The 26,848-nt window shown below is 44.9% G+C and overlaps 1 protein-coding gene across 2 annotated transcripts in view; it reads left to right on the forward strand.

Moving 5' to 3' along the window:
• CA7 (carbonic anhydrase 7) overlaps window positions 1-25,066 on the forward strand; it is an 87,544-nt gene extending 62,478 nt beyond the window's left edge. The window contains exons 6-8 of one of the 2 annotated variants that reach the window (XM_029610625.1): window positions 12,263-12,418; window positions 23,763-23,896; window positions 24,212-25,066. In XM_029610625.1, coding sequence (XP_029466485.1) covers window positions 12,263-12,418; window positions 23,763-23,891 — 285 coding nt within the window. In that variant the 3' untranslated portion in view covers window positions 23,892-23,896; window positions 24,212-25,066. Of the gene's footprint in view, window positions 1-12,262; window positions 12,419-23,762 lie in introns of both variants that reach the window. The other variant, XM_029610624.1, reaches the window with a different exon arrangement.
• Window positions 25,067-26,848: the final 1,782 nt, after the last annotated feature.

The following is a 26,848-nucleotide window of genomic DNA, read 5'->3' on the forward strand; positions in this document are numbered from 1 at the left end:
TCGGTGGAGACCTGTGGGGCCCAACCCTTCAGGAAGCAACAACCCCACCTCAGGCCAAGGGTCCACAATTCCTAACAGTGGTAAAATCTATTATATAGTTGCATTTATAAAAGCTTTGAATAAGTTCCTGGAGGAAAAGTCCATAAACCGTTATTAAGGTGGAGTTCCATGCTGTTTATCCCAGAGATACGCAGCATGGAATCGTTCTTATGACCTGGAATTGCCATGGCCACTGTTGAAGACAGGAAATCGGGCTTGATGGACCTTTGAGCTGATCCAGTATGGCAAGTCTTATGCTTTTATGTTCTGTTTTTCCATTATTTCACTGGTTTGTTGCAGTTTCCAGTTCAGTTTCTGTTTTCACGATTACATTTATACTTTATGATCTCTTTATTCTGCATTTGATGAGGGTCTATCTATTCTGTGTGTGTGTGCTTGTGTGCGTGGGACTTCTGTGTAGGGAAATATAGCAGCGTGGCTTGTTCTGTTTACCTAAGAGGAGGTGTATTGCTGTTTTAGGGCCTGGTGTAATATTTGCAGTATTGCCTTTTCTTAGGTAGGGTTGCTACTGTTTTGGAATGGGAGTTAGTGTTGCGGTTTTGGCCGCGAGCACCGCGGCCAGGCCCTTACCTCCAGGCTCCCGGACCTGCTCCCGCTTCCAGAGACCTGGGTTGCGGACTGTTTGGCGGTGTCCCCGATGGGGCTGCGCTGCCTCAAGGTCTCCCTTGGATGCCCGGCTCCTTGGCCCACGCGCGCGCGCTACTTGGGCACTTTTCTAGGCCGTTTCCCGCCAGTGGTGACTCCGCCCAACTCCTGACATCAGATGCCGCGGCATTCATAAGCCGGCCGCGGCCATCCAGTCTTTGCCTTGCAACGGGTTAGTCTCCCGGTTTCCTGTTGCGCTGTGCCCCGGAGTGACTCGCTTTGCTTCGTCGCTCCGTTCCTGCTACAGTACCTGCCTAGTTCCTGCCTGCCTGCTACAGTACCTGCTTGGTTCCTGCCTCCCTGCTACAGTACCTGGTTGGTTCCTGCTTGCCTGCTATAGTACCTGCTTGGTTCCAGCCTGCCTGCTACAGTTCCTGCCTGGTTCCAGTACCCGGATCCTGCTACAGTTCTTGCCTGGTTCCAGTACCCGAATCCTGCTACAGTTCTTGCCTGGTTCTAGTACTCGTATCCTGCTACAGTTCCTGCTTAGTTCTAGTACCCGAGTCTTGTTACAGTTCCTGCCTGGTTCCAGAACCCGAGCCCAGTTACAGTATTGCTACTGTCCTAGTCTGGTTCCAGTTACCTGTCCTGATCCACAACCCTCCTAAGTCCCAGCGGCTGGGCCCCTATGGGCTCCTCCCGGGGGGGCTTCGGCTTCCAAGGGTGAAGTCACCTAAGTCCCAGTGGTTGGGCTCCTACGGGCTCCTCCTGGGGGAGTACCAGCTTCCAGGGTGAAGAGCATCTACGTCCTGCCTGAACATCTGCCTCCCAGCCTGCTATTCATTAGAGACATTGACCACCTTTCCCAGTCTCCAGCAGGTCGGCCCAAGGGTCCACTAAACAAAGACACCATAACAGATTGCAAGGCCATGGACTTGGCGGATGCACCTGTTCCCTTGGACCTGCCGGGGTTGGCCCAGCAGCTGCAGTTTCAGCAACAGTACCTCGAGGTCCTTACCGGTTCGGTAGGGGAGTTGACCGCCGCCTACAACAACGGGCCAAGGAGGAACGCTCCTCTCGCCATAGTCCGGCTCGTGGGCTGAGACCTGTGCCCTCGCCCAAGATTTCTCATCCAGAAGCTCCCACCTGCGAACCTATGCAGCTGGGATGGGCCCCGCTTTCTGCTGAAGAAAGACAACGTCACCGTTCATTGAAGTTGTGCTTGTATTGTGGCCAGAAGGGCCACTTCTTGGCATGCTGCCAGGAGCATGCGGAAAATGCCAAAGCCTGGGAAGTCAGGAGGAGCTCCTCCTAGGCTGTGCTACAGCTCCTCAATGTATTGTTCCCGTTACCTTGGAATATTCCAGAGGCTCCTTTGAGACGATGGTGTTCCTGTATTCCAGAGCCGGATGTAATTTCATCCTGCAGGACTTAGTCTCCCAGTTGCGAATCCCTACGCATAGACAGGAGGTCCCGTTACGAATTAACTCTATCCAGGGGACGCTTCTTCCAGGACCTGTCCAGATGTCCACAGCACCCATTACGGTCTGCACCGGGGCGATCCATTCTGAGGAGATAGCCTTCCTAGTGTTGGAGAAGGCTGTTCACCCTGTGGTGCTAGGGTTGCCGTGGTTACAGAAGCACTCGCCCACGATTCAGTGGGATACGCTACAGATTGTCAAATGGAGTCCTTTTTGCCTAGCTAATTGTATGAAAGTGCCTAAGACTCCCGCACTTCCCTTGATGCACTCTGCCGTGGGTCCACCTGCACCTTATGAGAACTTTACGGATGTATTCTCCAAGACCAAGGCGGAGATCCTTCCGCAGCATCGTCTGTATGACTGTACTATAGACTTGCTACCTGGTACTATGCCCCCCCCGAGGAAGGGTTTATCCCTTATCCATACCTGAGACCCGGGCCATGTCCGAGTACATTGCGGAGAATCTGGCCAAGGGCTTTATCTGCCCGTCTAAGTCGCCTGCAGGGGCAGGTTTCTTTTTTGTCAGCAAGAAAGACAGCTCACTGAAGCCGTGCATAGACTATCGAGGCCTAAATTCTATTACCAAGCGAGACCGCTACCCACTCCATTAATCCCGGAGCTCCTTGATCGGCTTCAAAGAGCGAAGATTTTCACAAAGTTGGACTTGCTAGGAGCGTACAATTTAGTCAGAATTCGTCCCGGAGATGAGTGGAAAACTGCGTTTAATACTCGAGACGGGCATTACGAGTACCTCGTGATGCCTTTCGGCTTATGTAATGCTCCGGTGGTGTTCCAGCACCTGATGAATGAGGTGTTGCGTGACCTTCTGAACACCTGTGTAATTGTTTACCTCGACGATGTGTTAATCTACTCCCAGGATCTGTCGTCACACCGTCAGCGTGTCCGTCAAGTGCTCCAGATACTTAGGGAGCATGGTCTGTACGCAAAGCTGGAAAAATGTAGCTTTGAGAAGACGTCCCTGCCGTTCCTAGGCTACATAGTCTCTGCAGTTGGCTTTCAAATGAATCCTGAGAAAGTGGCGGCTATTAAGAATTGGTCCCGGCCAAGGGGTCTTAAAGCGTTGCAACGCTTCCTCAGCTTTTCCAATTTCTACTGTCACTTTATTCCCAATTACTCTCGTATTGTGGCACTGTTAACTGCCCTCACCTGAAAGAGGGCTAACGCGGTGGATTGACCTGCTTCTGCCTGTCAAGCTTTTGAGGCCCTTAAAGAAGCCTTCCTGTTAGACACCTGCCTTCGCCATCCGGATCCCAGTCGGCCCTTTGTGGTGGAAGTTGATGCCTCCAATGTGGCCTTAGGGGCCGTACTGAGTCAGTTCTCTGATTCTGGACAGCTGTTGCCCTGTTCATACTTCTCTAGGACATTCTCCCCAGCAGAGAGCAACTACTGTGTTGGTGAGAAAGAGTTGCTAGCTGTGAAACTTGCCCTGGAGGAATGGAGACAGTGGTTGGAAGGAGCCAACCATCCGGTTACGATTTACACCGATCACAAAAACCTAGCATTCTTGAAGCAAGCCCAATGCCTGAATCCAAGACAAGCCCGGTGGTCGCTGTTTTTTGACCGGTTTGACTTTACGTTACACTACCGACCCGGCTCAAAGAATGTTCGAGCTGATGCTCTATCGCGCTCCTCTGAGGTCGAAGAGACTCCTGATACACCCCAATATATCTTGGACCCTGAGAAAGTAAGTCTTGCTGCAACCTCAGTGGCCTCCCAAGAGAAGACCGTTGTTCCACGTCACTTCCGGAGAGCAGTTCTCGCTTGGGCCCATGACTCCCTCACTGGGGGCCATGCTGGTTGGAAAGGGACTTTAGACTTGTTAAACCATTTCTACTGGTGGCCAACGGTGAGACAGGATGTCCAAGCCTTTGTGGGCTCATGCCCTACTTGTGCTATTCAAAAGCCGCTCATCGGGAAGCCCAGGGGCCTGTTGCAACCATTGCCCATCCCGGTGGAGCCTTGGACACACATCTCCACCAATTTCGTCGTGGACCTTCCTGCCTCAGGAGGTAATTCGGTCATTTGGGTAACCATGGATCGATTTTCCAAGATGGCGCACTTTGTCCCTTTGCCTAAGCTACCTTCTGCACCTGACCTGGCCGGCCTGTTCGCCCAGCATATCCTTAGACTTCACGGTCTCCTGCAGGATATAGTCTCCAATCGAGGACCACAGTTTACAGCTCGTTATTGGAAAGCCCTATGCAAACGCTTCAATGTGCAACTTAGTCCTTCGTCAGCGTTCCGTCCTCAAAGTAATGGGCAAATGGAACGAACCAATCGAACCTTGAAGACTTCTTCGTGCCTTCGTGAACGAACGACAAGATAATTGGGCTAAGCTACTCCCGTGGGCAGAGTTCTTGTATAATAATCACACGCATGCTGCTACTGGAAGTTCGCCGTTCCTCGGTAAGCAACTTCGTCCGCCCTTACCTTCACCTGAGCCTAGTGCACTATCGGCAGTGCAACTCTCAGCTCGTCAGCTTCGTTCCTTGTGGATCTCTATCCAGGAAAAGATCCGTAAAGCCGCCCTGTCTGCTAAGAAGTGGGCAGATAGGCATCGTCAGCCAGCACCCATCTTCCTCCCAGGAGACCGTGTCTGGCTTAGCACCAGAAATCTACAGCTATGTATCCCGTCTAGAAGACTAGCTCCGAAATTCTGTGGGCCTTTTCAAGTCGCTGAACGAGTGGGAGCAGTCTCATACCGCCTGCGCCTACCCTCCTCCATGCGCATACATGAAGTGTTCCATGTGTCATTGCTGAAGCCTCTTGTGTTATCCAGGTACCATTCCCGGGCTCCTGAACCATCGGATCCTTCAGTACCGGACGAGGTCACGTATCAAGTGCGTGAAGTTTTGGATGTCCGGTTTCATCAACGCCGATGGGAATACTTGCTTGCCTGGGAGGGTTGCGGACCCGAGGATAATTCTTGGGAACTGGCCTGTAACATCCTCGACAAGGACTTATTACGGCAGTTCCATCTGGACCACCCAAGTAAACCCGGAACGGCTAAGAGGGGGCATAAGAGGGGAGGTACTGTTGCGGTTCTGGCCACGAGCACTGCGGCCAGGCCCTTACCTCCAGGCTTCCAGACCTGCTCCCGCTTCCAGAGGCCTGGGTTGCGGACTGTTTGGCGGCGTCCCCGATGGGGCTGCGCCGCTGCGAGGTCTCCCTTGGACGCCTGGCTCCTAGGCGTGCACGCGCGCCACTTGGGCGCTTTTCTAGGCCATTTCCCGCCAGTGGTGACTCCACCCAACTCCTGACATCAGACGCCGCGGCCTTCATAAGCCGGCCACGGCCATCCAGTCTTTGCCTTGCAACGGGTTAGCCTCCCGGTTTCCTGTTGCGCTGTGCCCCGGAGTGACTCGCTTTGCTTTGTCGTTCCGTTCCTGCTACAGTACTTGCCTGGTTCCCGCCTGCCTGCTACAGTACCTGCCTGGTTCCCGTCTGCCTGCTACAGTACCTGCTTGGTTCCTGCTTGCTTGCTACAGTACCTGCTTGGTTCCCGCCTACCTGCTACAGTACCTGGTTGGTTCCTGTTTGCCTGCTATAGTACCTGCTTGGTTCCAGCCTGCCTGCTACAGTTCCTGCCTGGTTCCAGTACCCGAGTCCTGCTACAGTTCCTGCCTGGTTCCATTACCTGAGTCTTGCTACAGTTCCTGCCTGGTTCCAGAACACGAGCCCAGTTACAGTATTGCTACTGTCCTAGTCTGGTTCCAGTTACCTGTCCTGATCCACAACCCGCCTAAGTCCCAATGGCCGGGCCCCTACGTGCTCCTCCCAGGGGGGCTTCGGCTTCCAAGGGTGAAGCCACCTAAGTCCCAGCGGTTGGGCTCCTATGGGCTCGTCCCGGGGAAGTACCAGCTTCCAGGGTGAAGAGCATCTACGTCCTGCATGAACATCTGCCTCCCGGCCTGCTATTCATTAGAGACATTGATCACCTTTCCCAGTCTCCAGCAGGTCGGCCCAAGGGTCCACTAAACAGAGACTCCCATAACAGTTCTTTTTTGGTATGGGAGGTTTACTATATTGTAATCATAATTCAGTTTATTAATGGCTTTCTGAAGGCCAATTTTGGCTTTTTTTTTAACGGGATTTCTTGTTGGAATCACAGCAGTGCATTTATATATATAATATACATGTTGTAAGTGATATTTTACCTTAGACTATACTTTTGAATACCTTTTCTCATGTAAAATCTTATTATAATGCATAATTGTATTTGTGTGTGTGGCACAAAGCTGTACGGTTCGCCTAGGGCACCTAATACCCTTAGCCTTGATATAAAATCCTGGGACCCAGTTCAAAGTCCATGACTGGAACATGTTTCCCACACAATTTTCTTATTCTTTATTGTTTTTTAGTATTTACATGTCAATAGCTGGATTTTGCTGGCTGATTTGAATTTTTCTGGTGCATAATTAATTCCCTTATATGTAAGACATATCCACCAGCCTTGAGGCTTTGTCAAAACATTTAGTGGTTGGGGTTGGGGCTGAAACATTTAATGATTTCAAAATTCAAGAATGTGCTTTCAGGTATATTTTGAGAGTAGATTACTACAATTTTCCATCAAGATAGTCCACAAGATAACCTATCCCCCTCCATGCAAATGAACTGCTTGTCCACTATTGGCACTATGGGGACAAAGTGTCCCAGATTTGCCCACCAGAAATCTGGTTGCATTACTCTAACCTCACCGCACTTGTTCAGATAAAAAAGGTTATTGTAAGGGAAAAAAGAGAAGCCCATGAATGGCTCCATTAAAATCCATGGGGGTTTGGCCAGGCAGTAGGGGTGGGGGAAAGCTAAATAATTGTTTGCAAAAGGCAGCAAAACAGGTAGCACCAGCCCTTCCCTTGAGAGCCTAAGACCGGTTGTTCTACAAATTTCCTTTCATGTTATCTAGAGCTTTATCAATAGATGGTTTATAATGACAGAAGAAAGAGGAACCCATGAGACTTTAAAAGCTAAAGCATAGTCCGCTCCATGTCAATCCAGTAAAATATATCAGCTCTAAGAGATCCTGTGTTAACATTTCAGTGTTACATGTCAACTGAACTCTATTTGAAATTATCCCTGTTAACAGTCATAAACTATTGCTTTCTGATGGGAAAAATATTATATTGTAGGCAACAATGTTTCTTAGAACATAAGAACTTGCCATACTGGGTCAGACCAAGGGTCCATCAAGCCCAGTATCCTGTTTCCAACAGTGGCCAAGCCAGGTCACAAGTACCTGGCAGGATCCCAAGGGGTAGATAGATATCAAGCTGCTTATCCCAAGAAAAAGCAGTGGATTTCTCCAACTCCACTTTTCCTCTAGGAACTTGTCCAAACCTTTTTTTAACATCTATACTAATAGCTTTCACCACATCCTCTGACAATGAATTCCAGAGCTTAATTATGTGTTGAGTAAAAAAATATTTTCTCTTTATAGTTTTAAATGTATTACCTAGTAACTTCATTGTGTGTCCCCTGGTCTTTGTACCTTTTGAAAGAGTATCATTTATTTATTTTTTATTTATCTAAAAAGTTTTGTATACCGCAGATTGGACAATGACATGACCGTCTAAGCGGTTTACAACTAAAACATACATAGTTAGAAATAACAATTTAAGGGGGGGGGGGGGGCGCTCTTGAGCAGCAACGAAGATGGCTGCTTAACTTAAGAGCTCTGCCAGATATCGCTACTATATTATAGAAACCCGCCGAGATTACTGTTATAATTCACCAGCATTCTATATTTCCTGCATTCTGAAGATGTCCACTGCTAAATCGGGGAAGATTGAGGCAGCCTTCGTCGCGGCAGCTGGCTCAAAAAGAGCAAAACAAGACCCACCTACCCCGGAGAAGGCAGCTATGCCAAAAGCAATGGCATCTGTAGACTTAGTTCTGCTTGAACTAAAGCAGCTTAAGGATATGCTGCAGTTAAATATCGATGCCACCACAGCAATCCGGGGCGACTTGCAAACTGTGACCCAGCAAATGCTAACTTTCAGGTATGGCTTGACGACGTAGAAGCTCAAACCTCGTCGCTCCTACTTACTACTTACTTACTTGCCCCGTATGAACAGCGATTTAGAGCAATTACAGCGCGACGTTGAAGACCTATCAAATAGAAATCGCCAAAACAACTTGCGTCTCCTGGGAGTTCCTGAAGGAGCTGAGGGTGCAGATCTGATCGCCTTTCTCTACAACTTCATCCCAACCTGTTTCAAGATCAAATTCGATCAGCCTTTCGAAATTGAAAGGGCACACAGGTTCCAAACAGGCCTATACATGACTCTCCGCACCCGCGGCCTATCATTTTTAAGGTATTGCATTATCCGCAGGCACTCTTTATTTTAGCGGCAGCTAAAAATCAATCACCTTCTCAGTATCAAGGGAGCAACGTTCTCCTGGTCCCGGATTTTGCTAAAGCTACAGCGGCGAAACGGAAACATTTCTTAGCTTTGCGTCTGCGGCTACGATCCCTGGGCACACAATATGGCCTTCTATAGACAATTATGATGCCTATTCTTGAATGGTGACTCCTAATGTGGAACCTTGCATTTTGTAGCTATAAATTGGGTTACTCGTCCCTAAATACATCACTTTGTACTTGTCCACATTAAATTTCATTTGCCATTTGCATGCCCAGTCTCCCAGTTTTGCAAAGTCCTCTTGCAATTTCTCACAATCCTCTTGTAATGTAACAACTTTGAATAATTTTGTATTATTGAAAAATTTGATCACTTCACTTATTCTTCCCATTTCCAGATCATTTATAAATATATTAAAAAGCAGTAGACCTAGAACAGATCCCTGGGGCACTCCACTATTCACCTTTTTCCATTGGGAAAATTTACCATTTAGCTCTACTCTCTGTTTTCTATATTTTTACCAGTTGGCAATCCACAATAGGACACTGACTCCTATCCCATGATTTTTTTTTATTTCCTAAGAAGTCTCTCATGAGGGACTTTGTCAAATGCTTTCTGAAATCCAGATATATAATATCAACTAGCTCACCTTTATCCATAAATTTATTTATGGCCTCAAAAAATATGTAGCAAATTTGTGAGGCAAGACTTCCGTTGGCTAAATCCATGTTGGCTTTGTCCTATTAAACTATGCCTATCTGTATGTTAGCAGTTTTGCTCTTTATGATCGTTTCTACCATTTTGTCTGGCACGGACATCAAACTCACTGGTCTGTAGTTTCCTGGATCACCCCTTGATACTTTTTAAAAAATTGGCATTACATTTTCAACCCTCCAGTCTTCAGGTACTATACAGGATGTTACTGATAATTTAAAAATTTCCAGTAGTATGTCCAAAATTTCATTTCTTGAAAACTGGTAAATGCAGCATGGAGTCCCATAGAGCAGTGGAGAAGCATAACAGCATGACCAACAATACAGCCCATGTAACCTGAAGCTTAAATATTTGCTTTATTGTTTCTTTATGCAGCTGAGTGTACCTGAATATAATATCTCTGCATTTTCTTATTAATAGCTGTTTTCTGTTCTGTTTCCCACCCTATTGTATAGAAATACAACTAGAACCAAACATCTTAGTGGAAAATGAAGGTGCTCATGAAGCCAGCAGTAGTGTGCAGGCTCAAAAATTTTGTTTCTTTTTTTCATTTTTGGAGGTTTTTAATTTAATCCAAAAATAATTTTGTTAAATGTTTATTAAATTTTAGTACCTTTACCAAAATGAAATAAGCATTTTAAACACCTTCCCCCCCCCCAAAAAAAAACAGAAAAACCCGCTTGGGAACCCTCAGTACCCTGCTAGGACCGGGAAGCACCCTGTCTCCCACTTACCACTATTAAGCTGGACTTGGGGAAATCCACTGCTTATCCTTGGGATGATAAGCAGCATGGAATCTATCTACCCCTTGGGATCCTGCCAGGAACTTGTGACCTGGATTGGCCACTGTTGGAAACATGATGCTGGGCTTGATGGACCTTTGGCGTCCACTGCAAAGTAAAAGGGGCAGGAGGGATGCCTATTCACCTCCTACCCTCTCTATGTTCTCTTCAAAATAGTACTGCGTGGTTCTGAGGCTGGTGCCATGGTGACATCATTTTTTTCATTTTTGGAGCCAGTGCCATTTTTTTGTATGGCTGCATAGGAAAATTGGTGCTGGCTGGCCCTGAGACTGGTGCCATTTTAAAGTCTCTAAAATTGCCAGTCTCAGGGCCAACTGGTGCTATATTGAAGACAATCTGATGGGATGAGTGCGCATCCCTCCTGCCTCTTTTATTTCGCAGTGGACCCCACAGGAGGGGTAAGTCAGGATCGGTGTGGTTCCCGGCCCAAAATGCTTTCGGGAGGAGGGGAAGGGTCAGAGGAGACAGTGGGGCAGGCTCACTGGGCATAAGAACATAAGAAAATGCCATACTGGGTCAGACCAAGGGTCCATCAAGCCCAGCATCCTGTTTCCAACAGTGGCCAATCCAGGCCATAAGAACCTGGCAAGTACCCCAAAACTAAGTCTTTTCCAAGTTACCATTGCTAATGGCAGTGGCTATTATCTAAATGAACTTAATAGCAGGTAATGGACTTCTCCTCCAAGAACTTATCCAATCCTTTTTTAAACACAGCTATACTAACTGCACTAACCACATACTCTGGCAACAAATTCCAGAGTTTAATTGTGCGTTGAGTAAAAAAGAACTTTCTCCGATTAGTTTTAAATGTGCCCCATGCTAACTTCATGGAGTGCCCCCTAGTCTTTCTATTATCCGAAAGAGTAAATAACCGATTCACATCTACCCGTTCTAGACCTCTCATAATTTTAAACATCTCTATCATATCCCCCCTCAGCCGTCTCTTCTCCAAGCTGAAAAGTCTTAACCTCTTTAGTCTTTCCTCATAGGGGAGTTATTCCATTCCCCTTATCATTTTGGTAGCCCTTCTCTGTACCTTCTCCATCCAATTATATCTTTTTTGAGATGCGGCGACCAGAATTGTACACAGTATTCAAGGTGCGGTCTCACCATGGAGCGATACAGAGGCATTATGACATTTTCCGTTTTATTCACCATTCCCTTTCTAATAATTCCCAACATTCTGTTTGCTTTTTTGACTGCCGCAGCACACTGAACCAACGATTTCAATGTGTTATCCACTATGACGCCTAGATCTCTTTCTTGGGTTGTAGCACCTAATATGAAACCCAACATTGTGTAATTATAGCATGGGTTATTTTTCCCTATATGCATCACCTTGCACTTATCCACATTAAATTTCATCTGCCATTTGGATGCCCAATTTTCCAGTCTCACTAGGTCTTCCTGCAATTTATCACAATCTGCTTGTGATTTAACTACTCTGAACAATTTTGTGTCATCTGCAAGTTTGATTATCTCACTGCGAGGCAGGCTGTGGTCAGTGGAGGTTTTTTTCAAAACAAAATCAAAGAAACCCAACAAATATTAATTGTTTTTTCTCTCTCGTTTTTGCATTGAAATGAAATGAAACAAAATAGGAAATTTAATTTATTCAAGCAAATGCACATTCCTAGTAGCCAGGTCTGTCTGGCAGGCTGTGATGATAGAATTAATTAGCAGCTTGTTTTGTCTGGTGGTCTGCAAGTACAGTAAACACCGGAAGTCCTAGTGAAACCACAGGTGCTCACAAAGCCAGTTCAGTCTGGCAGGCTACGTGCACCTTGTGTTGAGTGGGTCTGCGCTGTGGGTTACTGATGGTGGGGTGCCATCTGGAAAGGCCTCAGGGATTGGACAGGCCGAATGTCTGAATAATAGCCATGCTGGTGTTGGAGGCTGTTTGGATTATTGTGAGATCTTGTGTTTGGACAAAACAAGAGAGGAGGAAGAGTACTGGGTGTGAACTAATAAACGGAATCCTGCATGCTTAGCTACCAGGAGAAAGAAGTACAGTGGAGGAAGATGAGAAAAACAGTCTTGGACAAGGATTGATATCCTACAAGCAATCACACTGTGGCTGGCAGCTGGGATATATCCGTGGCAGTGTAGACAGGAATAACTGGGTAGATTGATGAAGCAATTGCTTTTTTTGTTTGTTTGTTATCATCTATTTAGTTTCTGTGTTATTCTGCAGTAACTGTGAAACATTCAAATCTGATTTGTAATTGTATTTCAGGGAACTAAGGCCCAGTTTGAAAACTTTAACCCCACATGCCTCCTGCCATCTGAACAAGATTATTGGACATATCCTGGTTCCCTGACAACACCCCCTCTGAATGAAAGTGTTCTCTGGATAGTACTGAAAAACCCCATTTACGTTTCTGAGAAGCAGGTAAAATAACACTTCCATGCTTTCCATATTGTCAACATTCCATCTAACCATTACAGAGTAATCCACCTCATGAATTTATACAAACACACACTACATACTGTCCTATCCCAACCATCCCCTCCACCTCCAGACACATACACAAGGACTGCCCTACCATAGCTATCCCCTCCACCTCCCTCACCCCTATGCCCTGACAGGGAATGTCCTACCCTATACTATCAGCTTAGGGACAGGGTTTTTGTTGAATGATTTGTGTTTCAAAAGCCATAAAGAAGCAACTGTCATTCACAGCCTGAGGGACTGGATTTGTTTACATTAAACAATGACTCTTGTTGCCTCACCCTCTCTTTTATCATTCAGAATATCCTTTGTAGTTGTGCTGTAGCCTTTCAACATTCTCCCAGAGCAGGTAAATTCAATAGACCAGGAGTGGCCACCTCCTGTCCTCAGGAGTTACCAACAGGTCTGGTTTTTACGAAAAGCACAATAAATTTGCATGAGATGGATTTGCATGCACTGTCTTCATTGTATGGAAGTAACTCTCATGAATATTCATTGTGAATATGCTGAAAACCTGGCTTGTTTGTGGCTCCTGTGGACTGGCATTGGCCAGCCCTGCAGTAGATGAATCCATGGTACTTGGGGAGTTATTGTTGGGCAACAGTTCATGCTTAGCAGTCTGACATTTATGAGCTCTGCGGTCCATGGAAATCTCTTTGAAAACTAACAGTAGGTGCAATTATTTGAGTGGCAGAAGTAGCTGGAAGAAGGATTCCCTGCTTTTGTCCTGCCAGATCATGCAGATCAGCTCTCTTGGCTGATGATCACAGGCAGCACACACATGCTGTTTCCAGCAGATTTTAAGAGGTTAATAGGAATTGTTGCATTATAATTATACTTAAAATTATAATTTTTCCTGGAAGGGTAAAAAATATGTATTTTCTTGCTAAAACCTCAAGTGCTTCTGTTATAAGGGAAGTTATCTTTTAATGCAAAGATGTGGGAGGCTGATCAAATGATGAACTTCCAATAATATTTTAGAAAATGTAAAGACATTTATTTGGTTTAAATGAAAATAGTGCTTACAGTGATCTCTGTAGCAATATAAAAGTATCAACATGCTAATCTCAGGGTAACCAAAACCCAAAAGTTCCCAGGTGTTTCAGCCATCACAGCAGGAATCTCTGACTGGGGTCCATTTTAACTGATGATAACCACAGAGCCCAATATATGAAAAACCTAGGCTTTTGAATTTAAAAATGTTCTCAGCCTCAGTTGCTAGACATTAAGGGCTAGATTTTCAAAGTCCTGCGCATGCGTCCATGTGCATGTGGTTCCCAGAATTGCCACACGCACATTATAAAATATGATTCCCGTGCACACATGCGTGCCGGATTTTAATATCTGCATGCGCAAGTGGGGGATTTTAAAAAACAATGTGCGGCGACGCAAGTAGGCCTTTTCCAGTTCCCTCCCAGTCTGCTCCAATTAAGGAGTGGACTGGAAGGGAACTTTCCTATCCCCTTTACTACACTTCCTACCTTGTCCTCTCTCCTCCCTGACCCCAATCCCTATCTAGCCTAATTTTCTTTGTTTTTCAACTTACTTCCTACTCTTCAAAGAAGTAAGTTCTGCGCACCGACCCGCCCAGACCCTGCCCCCCACCCTGCTCCCAGCCTGCCCAGACCCTGCCCCCGGCCTGCCCTGCCCCTTTTGACTTACTGGCACTTCTGCACATACCGGCAGATACACGTGTGGCCAGGCTGTTTCTAAAATGCGCTCAGCGTACACATGGCCGGGCCACGTGCGTATCTGCCAGGATTTGCGCGTGCGGCCTTTTGAAAATTTGGGCTTTAGGGACTATAAATTACAAGGTGTCTAAATTTAGGGGCTTAAAAAAAGGGGATGGGACCAAGGCAGGGGACTGAATTTATAGTCTTGATGTTAATTTCCAGCCCTGGGGGCCTAAGTAAGATCATCCCTTTTCTTACAGTTATGTGCCTATATTCAAAGACATTTTGTAGGCAGCTATACAGTTTGAATATAGGTTCCTAACTTACCTGAGGATATTCAAGCACTCAGCGTTCTTTGAATATCGGGCTCCACAAGGTTTAACATAGAAATGACGGCAGAAAAAGACCAATTGGCCCATCCAGTCTGCCCAGCAAGCTCCCACACTTATTTTCCCATACTTATCTGTTTCATCAACCACCAAGTTCAGGGCCCTTGTTGGTAACTGTTTGATTCAAATTTCCTGCCCTCCCATGTCATTGATGCAGAGAGTAATGTTGGCGTTGCATCAAAGGTGAGCATAAGGCTTAATGGTTAAGGGTAGTAACCGCCGCATCAAGCAAGTTACCCAGATGCTTATTTACCCCGACTGCACAGATCAATGCCTTGTTGGATGTAGTCTGAATGTAAATCCTGTTTTTCACATTTTCCCCTGCCGTTGAAGTAGAGAGCAACGCCGTATATGCATTCAAAGTGATGTATCAGGCTTAATTGGTTTAGGGTAGTAACTGCCATAATAAGCAAGCTACACCCATGCTTAATTGTTTAACCAGATTGTGAAGTTCAGTCCTTGTTGGTTGTTGTCTGAAAGCAAATCCTCTTTTTCCACATTTCTGGCAGGGGGAAATGTGGAAAAGAGGATTTACATTCAGACTACATCCAACAAGGCATTGATCTGTGCAGAAGCAGAGAGCAATGTTGGAGTTGCATTAACTGTGCGAAGGCTTATTGAGTAAGGGTAGTAATCACCAGGTACTAGCCTCCACTCCAGAATCCACCCCCCTGGCTCTTCTCTTCATTCCCATCCTCTAGCCTTTATGGATCCACAGTGTTTATCCCATGCCTCCTTGAAATTCTTCACAGTTTTAGTCTTCACCACTTCTTCCGGAAGAGCATTCCAGGCATCCACCACCCTCTCCATGAAGAACTACTTCCTGACATTGGTTCTGAGTCTTCCTCCCTGGAGCTTCAAATCATGGCCCCTAGTTCTGCTCATTTTTTTCCAACGTAAAAAGTTTATTGTTGACCATGGATCATTAAAACCTTTCAAGTATCTGAAAGTCTGTATCATATCACCCCTGCTCCTCCTCTCCTCCAGGGTGTACATATTTAGGTTCTTTAATCTCTCCTCATAAGTCATTTTATGTAGACCATCCACCTTTTTGGTCGCCCTTTTCTGGACCGCCTCCATCCTGTCTCTGTCCCTTTGGAGATGCGGTCTCCAGAACTGAACACAGTACTCCAAGTGAGGCCTCACCAAGGCTCTGTACAAGGGGATCATCACTTCCTTTCTCTTACTATCATTTTATTCACAAGCCTCCTGTGCGGTACCATATCAAAAGCTTTGCTGAAATCCAAGTAGATGACATTGAGCACTCTTCCTTGATCTAATTCCCTAGTCACCCAGTTAAAAAAGTCAATCAAATTTGTCTGACAGGACCTTCCCCTGGTGAATCCATGCTGCCTCTGGTCCAGCAATTCTTCTGAATGTAGATAGTTCACTATTCTTTCTTTCAACATTGACTCCATTACTTTTCCCACCACCGAGGTGAGGCTAACCGGCCTGTAGTTTCCAGCCTCCTCTCTGCTCCCACTCTTGTGAAGCGGGACCACCACCGCTCTTCTCCAATCACTTGGCACCACTCCCGTTTCTAGAGATCTATTGATAAGGTCACACAGAGGACCCACCAGCACATCTCTGAGTTCCCTCAGTATCCTGGGATGAACCTCATCAGGCCCCATGGCTTTGTCCACTTTCAGTTTCCCCAGCTCTTTCCATACATTCTCTACTGTAAACAGAGTTACATCTACTCCACTCCCCTCCAGTTTCTTGTTAACTAGCGACGGTCCTTCTCCAGGGTCCTCTTTAGTGAACACCGAACTGAAGTATTCATTTAATATTTCTGCCATTTCTTCGTCTCTTTCCACACATTGATCCTTTTCACCTTTCAATTTCACTATACCACTTTGAACTTTTCTCCTTTCTCTGATGTACACCTCCAAGCCACCCCTAATATCCAACTACACCATGGTTAACTAATCTCCAACATGGTTAACTATTCTCCTACTACTCCATGGTTAACCTTATCTTCTATCGTTTACCTGTGTGAATTATAACCTGTCCTCTCTCTTCCTTCTCAGCCAAGTTCTTATCACCTTGTTATATGTAACTGTCTTTTCCGCACCATTGTTATAGTTATGTTTACTATGCACCCCTGTTTTATGTGAACCAGCACGATGTGACTGCTGTCTCGAATGCGGGTATATAAAAATCTGAAATAAATAAATAAATAAATAAAATGTATCTGAAAAATGTTTTGTCACCTCGCTTTACCTCTTTGGCAATCCTTTCTTCCACCTGGACATTAGAGACATTATCTCCATTAGTGAGCACTAAATCGAGTATAGCTCCCTCCCTCGTGGGTTCCATTACCATTTGTTTGAGCAGAGTCCCTTGCAGGGCATCAACTATTTATCTACTATTGTTAGATTATGCAGAAGGGATTCTCCAGTCTACATCCGGCAGATTAAAGTCTCCAACAATCACCACTTTTCCCTTCTTTCCCATCTTTTGGATGTCTTCAACCAGATCTCTGTCAAACTCTTCCTTTTGATTTGGAGGCCTGTAAACCACTCCAATAAAAATGGATGCCCCATCATCTTTTTATAGGTCGGCTCATAGTGCTTCTTCTTTGCCCCATCTTCCTTGCAGTTCAGATGCTTGGATATTGTTTCTGACATAAAGAGCCACTCCTCACCCTTTCCTGTCCTCTCTGTCCTTAACAAGTTATAGCCTGGTATTGCCGTATCCCAATCATGAGATTCTGTGAACCACGTCTCCGTGACAACAACAACGTCCAAGTCCGTCTCCACCATTAGGGCTTGCAGATCTGGGATTTTATTGCCCAAACTATGAGCATTTGTGCTCATAGCTTTCCAGCTTTTCTTGTTCAGGTTACTGCTTTTCCTGGACTCCTTTTGTGACTTATTTAGTTGAGTTTTGTTATCCATTTCACCCTTTTCCTTTGCATTTGTGTTTGGGGGGGTGACATTCTAATTTCTTACTGCTACCCCCAGCATCTAGTTTAAATGCCTTATGACATAGGATTTGAATTTATCTCTTAGGATCTTTTTTTCCTGCCACAGACAGATTTAATGGTCCCAAAAAACACGAAGGTAAGTGATCTAAAAAAGTGATCTAAAAAAGCCGTCAGGAATACAATAAGGAATAGATGCCACGGTCTTTTTCAAAACTTTATTGAAGTGGAGACGTCTCTAAAATATTACAGCCCAAATGTAAGCCATCTTTGACAAAGAGATTTTTACTGTTCCATAGATGACCCCAGCCCCCAATAAATCCAAAACTTTGTTCCTTACACCAGGATTTGAGCCATACATTGAAGTTATTAATATGGCTTAGCCTCTCCTTCCCCTTTTCATGAACCGGTAACACTTCTGAAAAGGCAATGGTTGTCGCCATGTGACTAATCTGCTTCCCTAGAGACTGGAAATCTCTCTGTACTGCTTGGATGCTGTTTCTAGCAAGATCGTTGGCTCCCAGATGGATGATGATATCAACTTTAAAGTCTTTGCTTTCTTCTTTGATCACATTGACTATTTGAATAGCATTTCTGTTGGCCGATGATCCTGGGAGGCTTTTAACTGTAGTGTTTCCCTCGCTGAGAGTTTCCAGATTAGTGCCTCTGATGACAGAGTCACCCAGCACAATGAGCTTTTTCCTTTGGTTACTGATCATTTTATGGAATTTCTGTATGCATTGGGTTTCTTCTTTCTTTTCGGATAACACTTCAATCTCTTTCTCAAGAACTTCTTCAGTATTTAATACAGAGAAGACATTTTGTAAGAACATATGACCATAAGAACATGCCATACTGGGTCAGATCAAGAGTCCATTAAGCCCAGCATCCTGTTTCCAACAGTGGCCAATCTAGGCCATAAGAACCTGGCAAGTACCCAAAATCTAAGTCTATTCCATGCTACTGTTGCTAGTAATAACAGTGGCTATTTTCTAAGTCAACTTAATTAATAGCAGGTAATGGACTTTTCCTCCAAGAACTTATCCAATCCTTTTTTAAACACAGCTACACTAATTGCACTAACCACATCCTCTGGCAACAAATTCCAGAGATTAATTGTGAGTTTAGTGAAAAAGAACTTTCTCCAATTAGTTTTAAATATGCTACATGCTAACTTCATGGAGTGCCCCCTAGTCTTTCTATTTTCTGAAAGAGTAAATAACTGATTCACATTAACCCATTCTAGACCTCTCATGATTTTAAACACTTCTATCATATCCCCCCTCAGCAGTCTCTTCTCCAAGCTGAAAAGTTCTAACCTCTTTAGTCTTTCCTCATAGGGGAGATGTACCATGCTCTTTATCATTTTGGTCGCCCTTCTCTGTACCTTCTCCATCGCAACTATATCTTTTTTGAGATGAGGAAACCAGAATTGTACACAGTATTCAAGGTGCGGTCTCACCATGGAGCGATCTAGAGGCATTATGACATTTTCCGTTTTATTCACCATTTTCTTTCTAATAATTCCCAACATTCTGTTTGCTTTTTTGACTGCTGCAGCACACTGAACCGATGATTTCAATGTGTTGTCCACTATGATGCCTATATCTCTTTCTTGGGTGGTAGCTCCTAATATGGAACCTAACATTGTGTAACTATATCATGGGTTATTTTTCAATATATGCATCACCTTGCACTTATCCACATTAAATTTCATCTGCCATTTGGATGCCCAATTTTCCAGTCTCAGAAGGTCTTCCTACAATTTATCACAATCTGCTTGTGATTTAACTACTCTGAATAATTTTGTATCATCTGCAAATTTGATTACCTCACTTGTCATATTTCTTTCCAGATCATTTATAAATATATTGAAAAGTACGGTTCCCAATACAGATCCCTGAGGCACTTTACTGCCCACTCCCTTCCAGTGTGAAAATTGTCCATTTAATCCTACTCTGTTTCTTTTTAACCAGTTTGTAATCCACGAAAGAACATCGCCACCTATCCCATGACTTCTTACTTTTCCTAGAAGCCTCTCATGAGGAACTTTGTCAAACGCCTTTTGAAAATCCAAATATACTACATCTACCGGTTCACCTTTATCTACATGTTTATTAACTCCTTCAAAAAAGTGAAGCAGATTTGTGAGGCAAGACTTGCCTTGGGTAAAACCATGCTGACTTTGTTCCATTAAACCATGTCTTTCTATATTTTCTGTGATTCTGATATTTAGAACACTTTCCACTATTTATCCTGGCAATGAAGTCAGGCTAACCTGTCTGTAGTTTCCCGGATCTCTCCTGGAGCCCTTTTTAAATATTTGGGTTACATTAGCCATCCTCCAGTCTTCAGGTACAATGGATGATTTTAATGATAGGTTACAAATTTTTACTAATATATCTGAGTTCCTTCAGAACCCTGGGGTGTATACTATCCGGTCCAGGTGATTTACTACTCTTCAGTTTGTCAATCAGGCCTACCACATCTTCTAGGTTCGCCGTGATTTGGTTCAGTCCATCTGAATCATTACCCATGAAAACCTTCTCTGATACGGGTATCTCCTCAACATCCTCTTAAGTAAACACTAAAGCAAAATTATAATTTAACCCTTCTGCGATGGCCTTATCTTCTCTAATTGCCCCTTTAAACCCTCGATCATCTAACGGTTCAACTGACTCCCTCACAGGCTTTCTGCTTTGGATATATTTTTAAAAGTTTTTACTGTGAGTTTTTGCCTCTACGGCCAACTTCTTTTCAAATTCTCTCTTAGCCTGTCATATCAATGTCTTACATTTAACTTGCCAACGCTTATGCATTATCCTATTTTCTTCTGTTGGATCCTTCTTCCAATTTTTGAATGAAGATCTTTTGGCTAAAATAGCTTCTTTCACCTCCCCTTTTAACCATGCCGGTGATCGTTTTGCCTTCTTTCCACCTTTCTTAATGTTAGCGTTTCCAGCCGTGGTCGCCCGCGCTGGCCTCGGCTCACCTGTGCCAGGACCCTCGGCAGAGCCGCGGTAGCAGCGGGAAAACATCCCCGGAATAAAGCCCGGACCTCACCGAGCTGAACGGGCCCTCCCGGGTAGGTCGGCACCAGAGGTGCGCGTGCCGACCTACTCTCGCGGCCGTCAGGCCATGCAGCTCTTCTGGACGCCAGCAGGACGGCCCTCCCCTAGGCACGCGGCCACGCCTCCTCCCTACTCTTAAAGGGTCCTGATCACTAATTCCCTGTAGCTGCCTTATTGACCTGGGGAGTATTTAGGGAGGCTTCCTCTTCTTGTCCGGTAGTGGTCCACAAAGCGGCATAGGCTATGAACCCAGGCCAAGATGGAGAGGCCAATAGATCCGGTAATGGTCAGCGATGCGGGGTAGGCCGATGATCTATGGAGAGAGAGATGAGACAATGCAGAGACAGAACAGGAGCGACAGTACTCACTCTGATGCTGGCAGTTGTAGTAAGAGAGAACTCTGAGGAGCGGAGGTCCCAGACGAAATAAGGCCCCCGAGGAGCGGGTACCTTAAGCGTCCTTGGAATTAGTAGGCAACCCTGGAGGGTAGATAGGAGCGAGACAAGGCCTCCGAGGAGCAGATACCTTAGGCATCCTTGTTGGTAGCAGTTAACCCCGGAGGGTGTAGAGAAGCGAGGCAAGGCCCCGTGGAGCAGGAAGCTAAGTCATCCTGAAGCGAGAGTACACAGAGCGGGAGCGTCTGCTAACGTAGAGAGATCAGCATGGAGGATTCCTTGCTAACTCGTAGTTAGAATCGTGGTTAGTGTTTAAATACCAGCGCTAGTCATGTCATGCGGTGGGGACGCCCCCGAGGTTCCCTCCATGATGCACGTAAAGGACGGGGCTGCGCGCGCGCGCATGCCCTAGGTGATTCCTGGAGAAAAATGGCGAACGCAATCTCCCATGCCGGACTGGGGATGCCGGAGGGTTCAGCGCAGAGAGGCAGAGGCAGCCATCTTCCCAAAAGGAATTGAATCAGGCAGAAACAAGATGAGCAATAGAGGGCGCAGCCGTCTGCGACTGACGGGTGCAAAAGTTAGCTTCCCTAATTTCTCTTAGCATTTCACTGTCTGTCTCACCATCTTGACCAGGTGGACGGTAGTATACCCCTATCACTATTGTCTTCCCCAACACACAAGGGATTTCTACCCATAAAGATTCGATAGTGCATTTAGTCTCATGCAGGATGTTTATCCTGTTGGACTCTGTGCCATCCCGGACATAAAGCGCCACACCGCCTCCTGGGTGCTCCTCTCTGTCATTGCGATATAATTTGTACCCCGGTATAACACTGTCCCATTGGTTATCCTCCTTCCACCATGTCTCTGAGATGCCAGTTAAGTCTATGTCATCATTCACTGCTATACATTCTAATTCTCCCATCTTACTTCTTAGACTTCTGGCATTAGCATACAAAAATTTCAAAGTCTGTTTTTTGTTTGTATTTTTTCTGCTTTTTAATTGGTAAATTTATTTGATGGCAACACCTAAGGAAATACCAATTTACTAATTTATCTTGTTGCCACTTAAGGGGTAGATTTTCAAAGGGTTACGCACGTAGGTTATGCACGTAACCTCCGAAAACCTACCCCAAACCCCTCTTGCGCGTGCCGAGCCTATCTTGCATAGGCTCAGCGGCGCGTAAATCCCGGGGCTTTCCTGGGGGGCGTGTCAGGGGCATGTCACGGCGGCACGTCATCGGGGGCGTTCCGGGGCCATGGCAGGCGTAACTTTCGCGATAAAGGTAGGGGGAGGAATTAGTTAGGGCCGGGGAGCAGGTTAGTTAGGGGAAGGGAGGGGAAGGTGCGGGGGGGGGGGGGTGGGGGGTGGAAGGAAAGTTCCCTCTGAGGCTGCTCCGATTTCAGAGCGGCCTTGGAGGGAACGGAGGCAACGGAGGCAGGCTGTGCGCTGACCCCGGATTTTAAAAGATACGCACGGCGTACTTTTATAAAATCTACCCCTATGTATTTAGGCAGACTAAATCAGAAAAACAAACCTAGGGGTGGGTGGGCAGAGGGGCAGGGTGGGAGGGAGTTAAACAGTTAACCCTTGGTCAAGGTTGTTCTCAGGACTCTATCTGCAATTGAGTTTGAAAAGTCCCTCCCCCTGATTGGTTTACTAAGTTAAACTTTTACTTAGCTGGACACAAGAAGCTTTAGTGCTTCCTGTCTCCTCGGTGAGCAGAGACCACAATGGATCTGATTGACCCCTGCTGGCTCTGAGTCAGCAGCCCCCAAGCTAGGTAGAGCAGGACACTTTCTGGTATTTTTTTGCCTTTGCTTTAAATGAACCCTCAGCAAATTTATGCCCCAATATTAATATCTAAACAGAGATTATTAATGACAGCTAAATTCAAATATAGAGAGAGATTTTATCTAATTTAAAGCTAGATTGGTTTTTTTTTTGTTTTTTTCTTGAATCTTAAAGAAACCCAACAGCAAATTAATATACAATGGGGCTGGAATTACGCGCGCAGGGGGGTTAAGTGCGCTGAGCCTATTTTAGATAGGCTCGGCGACGTGCGTAAGACCTGGGACGCGCGTATGTCCCGGGGCTTTGAAAAAGGGGTGGGAAGGGGGCGGGGGCGTGAGTGAGGCGCCGGTCCGGGGGTGGGACCGAGGCCTCCAGCACGGCGGCCATGCTGGGGGATTGTGCGCTGGCAGCTGGCTGGCACACGCAAGTAACGCCTGCCAGAGGCAGGCGTAAATAAGACCCGATGGCTTTCCCCGTTCCCTCTGAGGCCGCTCCGATTTCGGAGCGGCCTCAGAGGGAACGGGGAAAGCCATCGGAACTCCCCTAGGGCTCGGCGTGCGCAAGTGCACAAGTGTGCACCCCCTTGCGCGCGCCGACCCCGGATTTTATAACATGCGCACAGCTACGCATGCATGTTATAAAATTGGGCGTAGATTTGTGTGTGCCGGGTTGCGCGCACAAATCTACGCCCGCGCGTAGATACTAAAATCTGGCCCAATATCAATATCTAGAAAGAGAAAGAGATTATAATGGAAGCACAGATAGCAATATATTATACACAGAAGCCTTCTAAAATAATTATAAATTAATAAAAACAGTTATTCCTTAGCTGCACACTGGAAACAGTCTGCCTCCTCACTGAGCACAGCCTTCTTGTCTTCAGATTTAATTTTGGAAATATACGAGCAACAGTTTAATTGTATTAATATTTCATCAGTTTAGTCTAGATCGTTTTAATGGTTTGAACTAGGGGTAATGGAATTAACTCTAGTGCAAAGTAGCATGTTTAAGAGTAATTTTGTGTATTTACAGATGGAGAAATTCCGAAAGACCATGTTTTTTACAGGTGAGGAGGAGGATGCAAGGATTCATATGGTGAACAACTTTCGCCCCCCTCAGCCTCTTAAAGGAAGATCAGTTCAAGCTTCCTTCCAGTCCTAATGGAGGTAAACAACAAGAGGATTGTAAGAAAAGTGTTTCTTTCCAACTCAGCAATGATTGAGCAAGCATCCAGCTCAGTAGATGTCTACACTGAGAATCCAAACAGCCATTCTCCAGTGAAAGGTTTCAAATGATTTTTGTGCACCAAATGTCAACTGTAGACCTTTCAGTAACAATTTGTATAAAACCAGTCCCATTTTACTTATCACAAGTCATATTTCAGTATCAATATCAGACAAAGCACAGGATCTCATGGACTATTATCAGGTGCCCTGAAGTGTACCGTTGTTTAATGATCTCTTGTTTTTTTTATTCTGAAGTTGAAAAGGCTTTCAAGTTATCCTTCCAGTATGCAAAGAAATAAAGAATGGAAAGATTAGAAAAGCTGCCTACAAACTACATCACTCCTAGAGCAAGAAAAAACAATTCAGAAAAAAATTCTCTATCCAGCAGTGCTTTATTTGAACAACACGTTTTGAATGTGTAATAAATGTACTCTTTGCTCCTAAGAATAAGAAATGTTTGCAACCTTGCATGCTCGAGCTCTTGGGCATTATTATGAGTGTAGAAAGGTCAATCTAAATGAAGAAAAAGCTAGATTGAATTAAAATAGGGATCCTAATGGAAATATTTTGATTTTCTATTTAAGTAAATGCAGTTTTAGAGATGTTTGATAATCAGCCTAAGGGAGGTAATGACTGTGCATGATTTATTATGAAAAAATAAAACAATATTGTACTTTTAATGTGCTTTTCTAATCAGTGATGTATTATCAGGAGATCTAATTATGATCTAATTTATGCAGTTGAGCAACTGCATAAAAAAAGTATAATTTAAAAAAAGATGGACTCTGGCCTAGATGAGATTCTAGAAAGTTCTAGTCTGTTAACTGGGACATTGAAACCAAGGATGTAATGAATCCAAATGCAGTGCTTAGTAAATTTTCTGCCTGGAAATTTTCAAAGTGACTTTTAGTATCATATAGGGATTTTTTCATTTTGTTTTTATTTTTAGCACTCATTATTTTCCAATAGCACTCACCAATCCCTTCATCCTCAGCTAATTATACCATAAGCAAACTTTTAGATAAAGCTCCTTCTTGGAATCCTGTTCATCCCTCCTACTCCCTCAGACCTCCCTACCCCCTTGATTTTACATGATTGGGTCCAAATGGAATAAGAGCAATCCTCTAGTTGTTCCTGCCTCTCCAATGTTGTATTTCAAAATGACAATGATTAATATCCTACAGGCATCATACTAGTACAGTATTAAGGATGTTTAAACTAGATGTGCATTTGTTTGAAATGAATGTGTAAAATGCAACAAATGAGTCCATTTTTGTTACAAATGGAGGGTACCCATGAATGAAATTAAAATTTCTGTCTCATTCGTTTCTTTCCTATTACAGTCTATGGCCCATTCTAGTCTATGGCTGTGCATAGCAAACAACAGGTGCAGGAAAGCTGTAACTGCTAACTATAGTTGCCTAGCTATCTTGCCCCAGATGTGCAACCAAGGGTGTCTTTTTGACACTTTGCCAACCTGCCATATCTCTGATGTACCACCTTGGGGTTCTTGCTGCCACTCTGATTAGCTGTCATGCCACAGATGTACCACTTTGAGGGTCTTGCTCCATCCTGCAGCTCTCAGCCATCTATTTGCCTAAACACTGGGCCTTTCCCAGCAACCCTTTTTAACCTTCCTGAGAACCAGTCTGAATCTTTGGAGGCATGGCTTTGTTCCTGGTTAACAACTGGTCTCTGACTACCTCATTTTAAACCATTCTGTGGCCGCATCAGCAGGGCATTAGCCCTTGTGAAAGCTCATAATGAAGACAAAAAATATACATATATACTCTATAGAAATACTCTTAGTTGGTAACTTTAAAACAAGTGCATGGGCGCCCATAGATATGTGTATATGGGCCACGGAAGATGCACTGAATTAATTAATTAATTAATTAATTTTTAGTTTAGTCTGTTTTTCGACACTTCAAAGAAGTGTCCTTGCGATAATTTTCGCAATGCGCACTACCTTGTGTTATTTAACATATTGCAAACAACAGAAAATGTTCAGTGATGTCATGTCAACTTTGCTATTCGTACCCCTGTCTGTATATGTAAATCCACCACCCCCAAACCTACCCCCTCTTACAATGGTATAAATAGAGAATGACATATTGATTTCTATACAGAGTCTCTCTTTCTCCTCTCTTTCTCTCTCTATTTGTGTGATAAAAACCTTATCCCAGGACAAGCAGGATGCTAGTCCTCACATATGGGTGACGTCACTGACGGAGCCCTATTGCGGGAAAAACTTCTGTCAAAGTTTCCAGAAACTTTTGACTGGCTGCCTGAGGCTACTGAGCATGCCCGGCATGCCATGATATTCCCTGCCACAGGGGTCTCACTTCAGTCTTCTTTTTTCCACGCTGCACTCAGCATCGCAGAGACAGGAGCCCTGTGAGAATCTCTCACTAATTCTGACTGGAAAAGTCATATTTTTTCTCAAAATTCCCCATTGGGGTCTCACTAAATTCATTCTTCACTGGACGGTGACAGAAAACAATAATTTGGAAAATTTCTTTTCTCAGGATTTCTCTTTCTCTCACCTCATCGATGGCTGTCGATCACAGACATGGCTTCAGGTTTTAAAAAGTGTCCAGCTTGCAACCGAACCATGTCTAAAACAGATCCTCACATAGAATGTGTAATCTGTTTGGGAGAGAAACATGAAATTACTTCATGTGAGAAGTGACAGGAAATGACCCCGAAGGGCAGAAAACTGAGACAGGAGAAAATGTTTCAGCTTTTTCATCTTAAATCACTGCCTTCACCGTCTACCTCAACAAAGTCATCACCAACGGGGGTCACTAAGAAAATTCTCTTTAAAAAACGGAGAATAGAAGAATCGGGCGATGCTCCGTCACCAGTACCATCAACCAGGTCAGTGTTGGA

Source organism: Rhinatrema bivittatum, chromosome 7 (genome assembly GCF_901001135.1).
Source record: "Rhinatrema bivittatum chromosome 7, aRhiBiv1.1, whole genome shotgun sequence".
Taxonomy (NCBI): Eukaryota; Metazoa; Chordata; class Amphibia; order Gymnophiona; family Rhinatrematidae; genus Rhinatrema; species Rhinatrema bivittatum.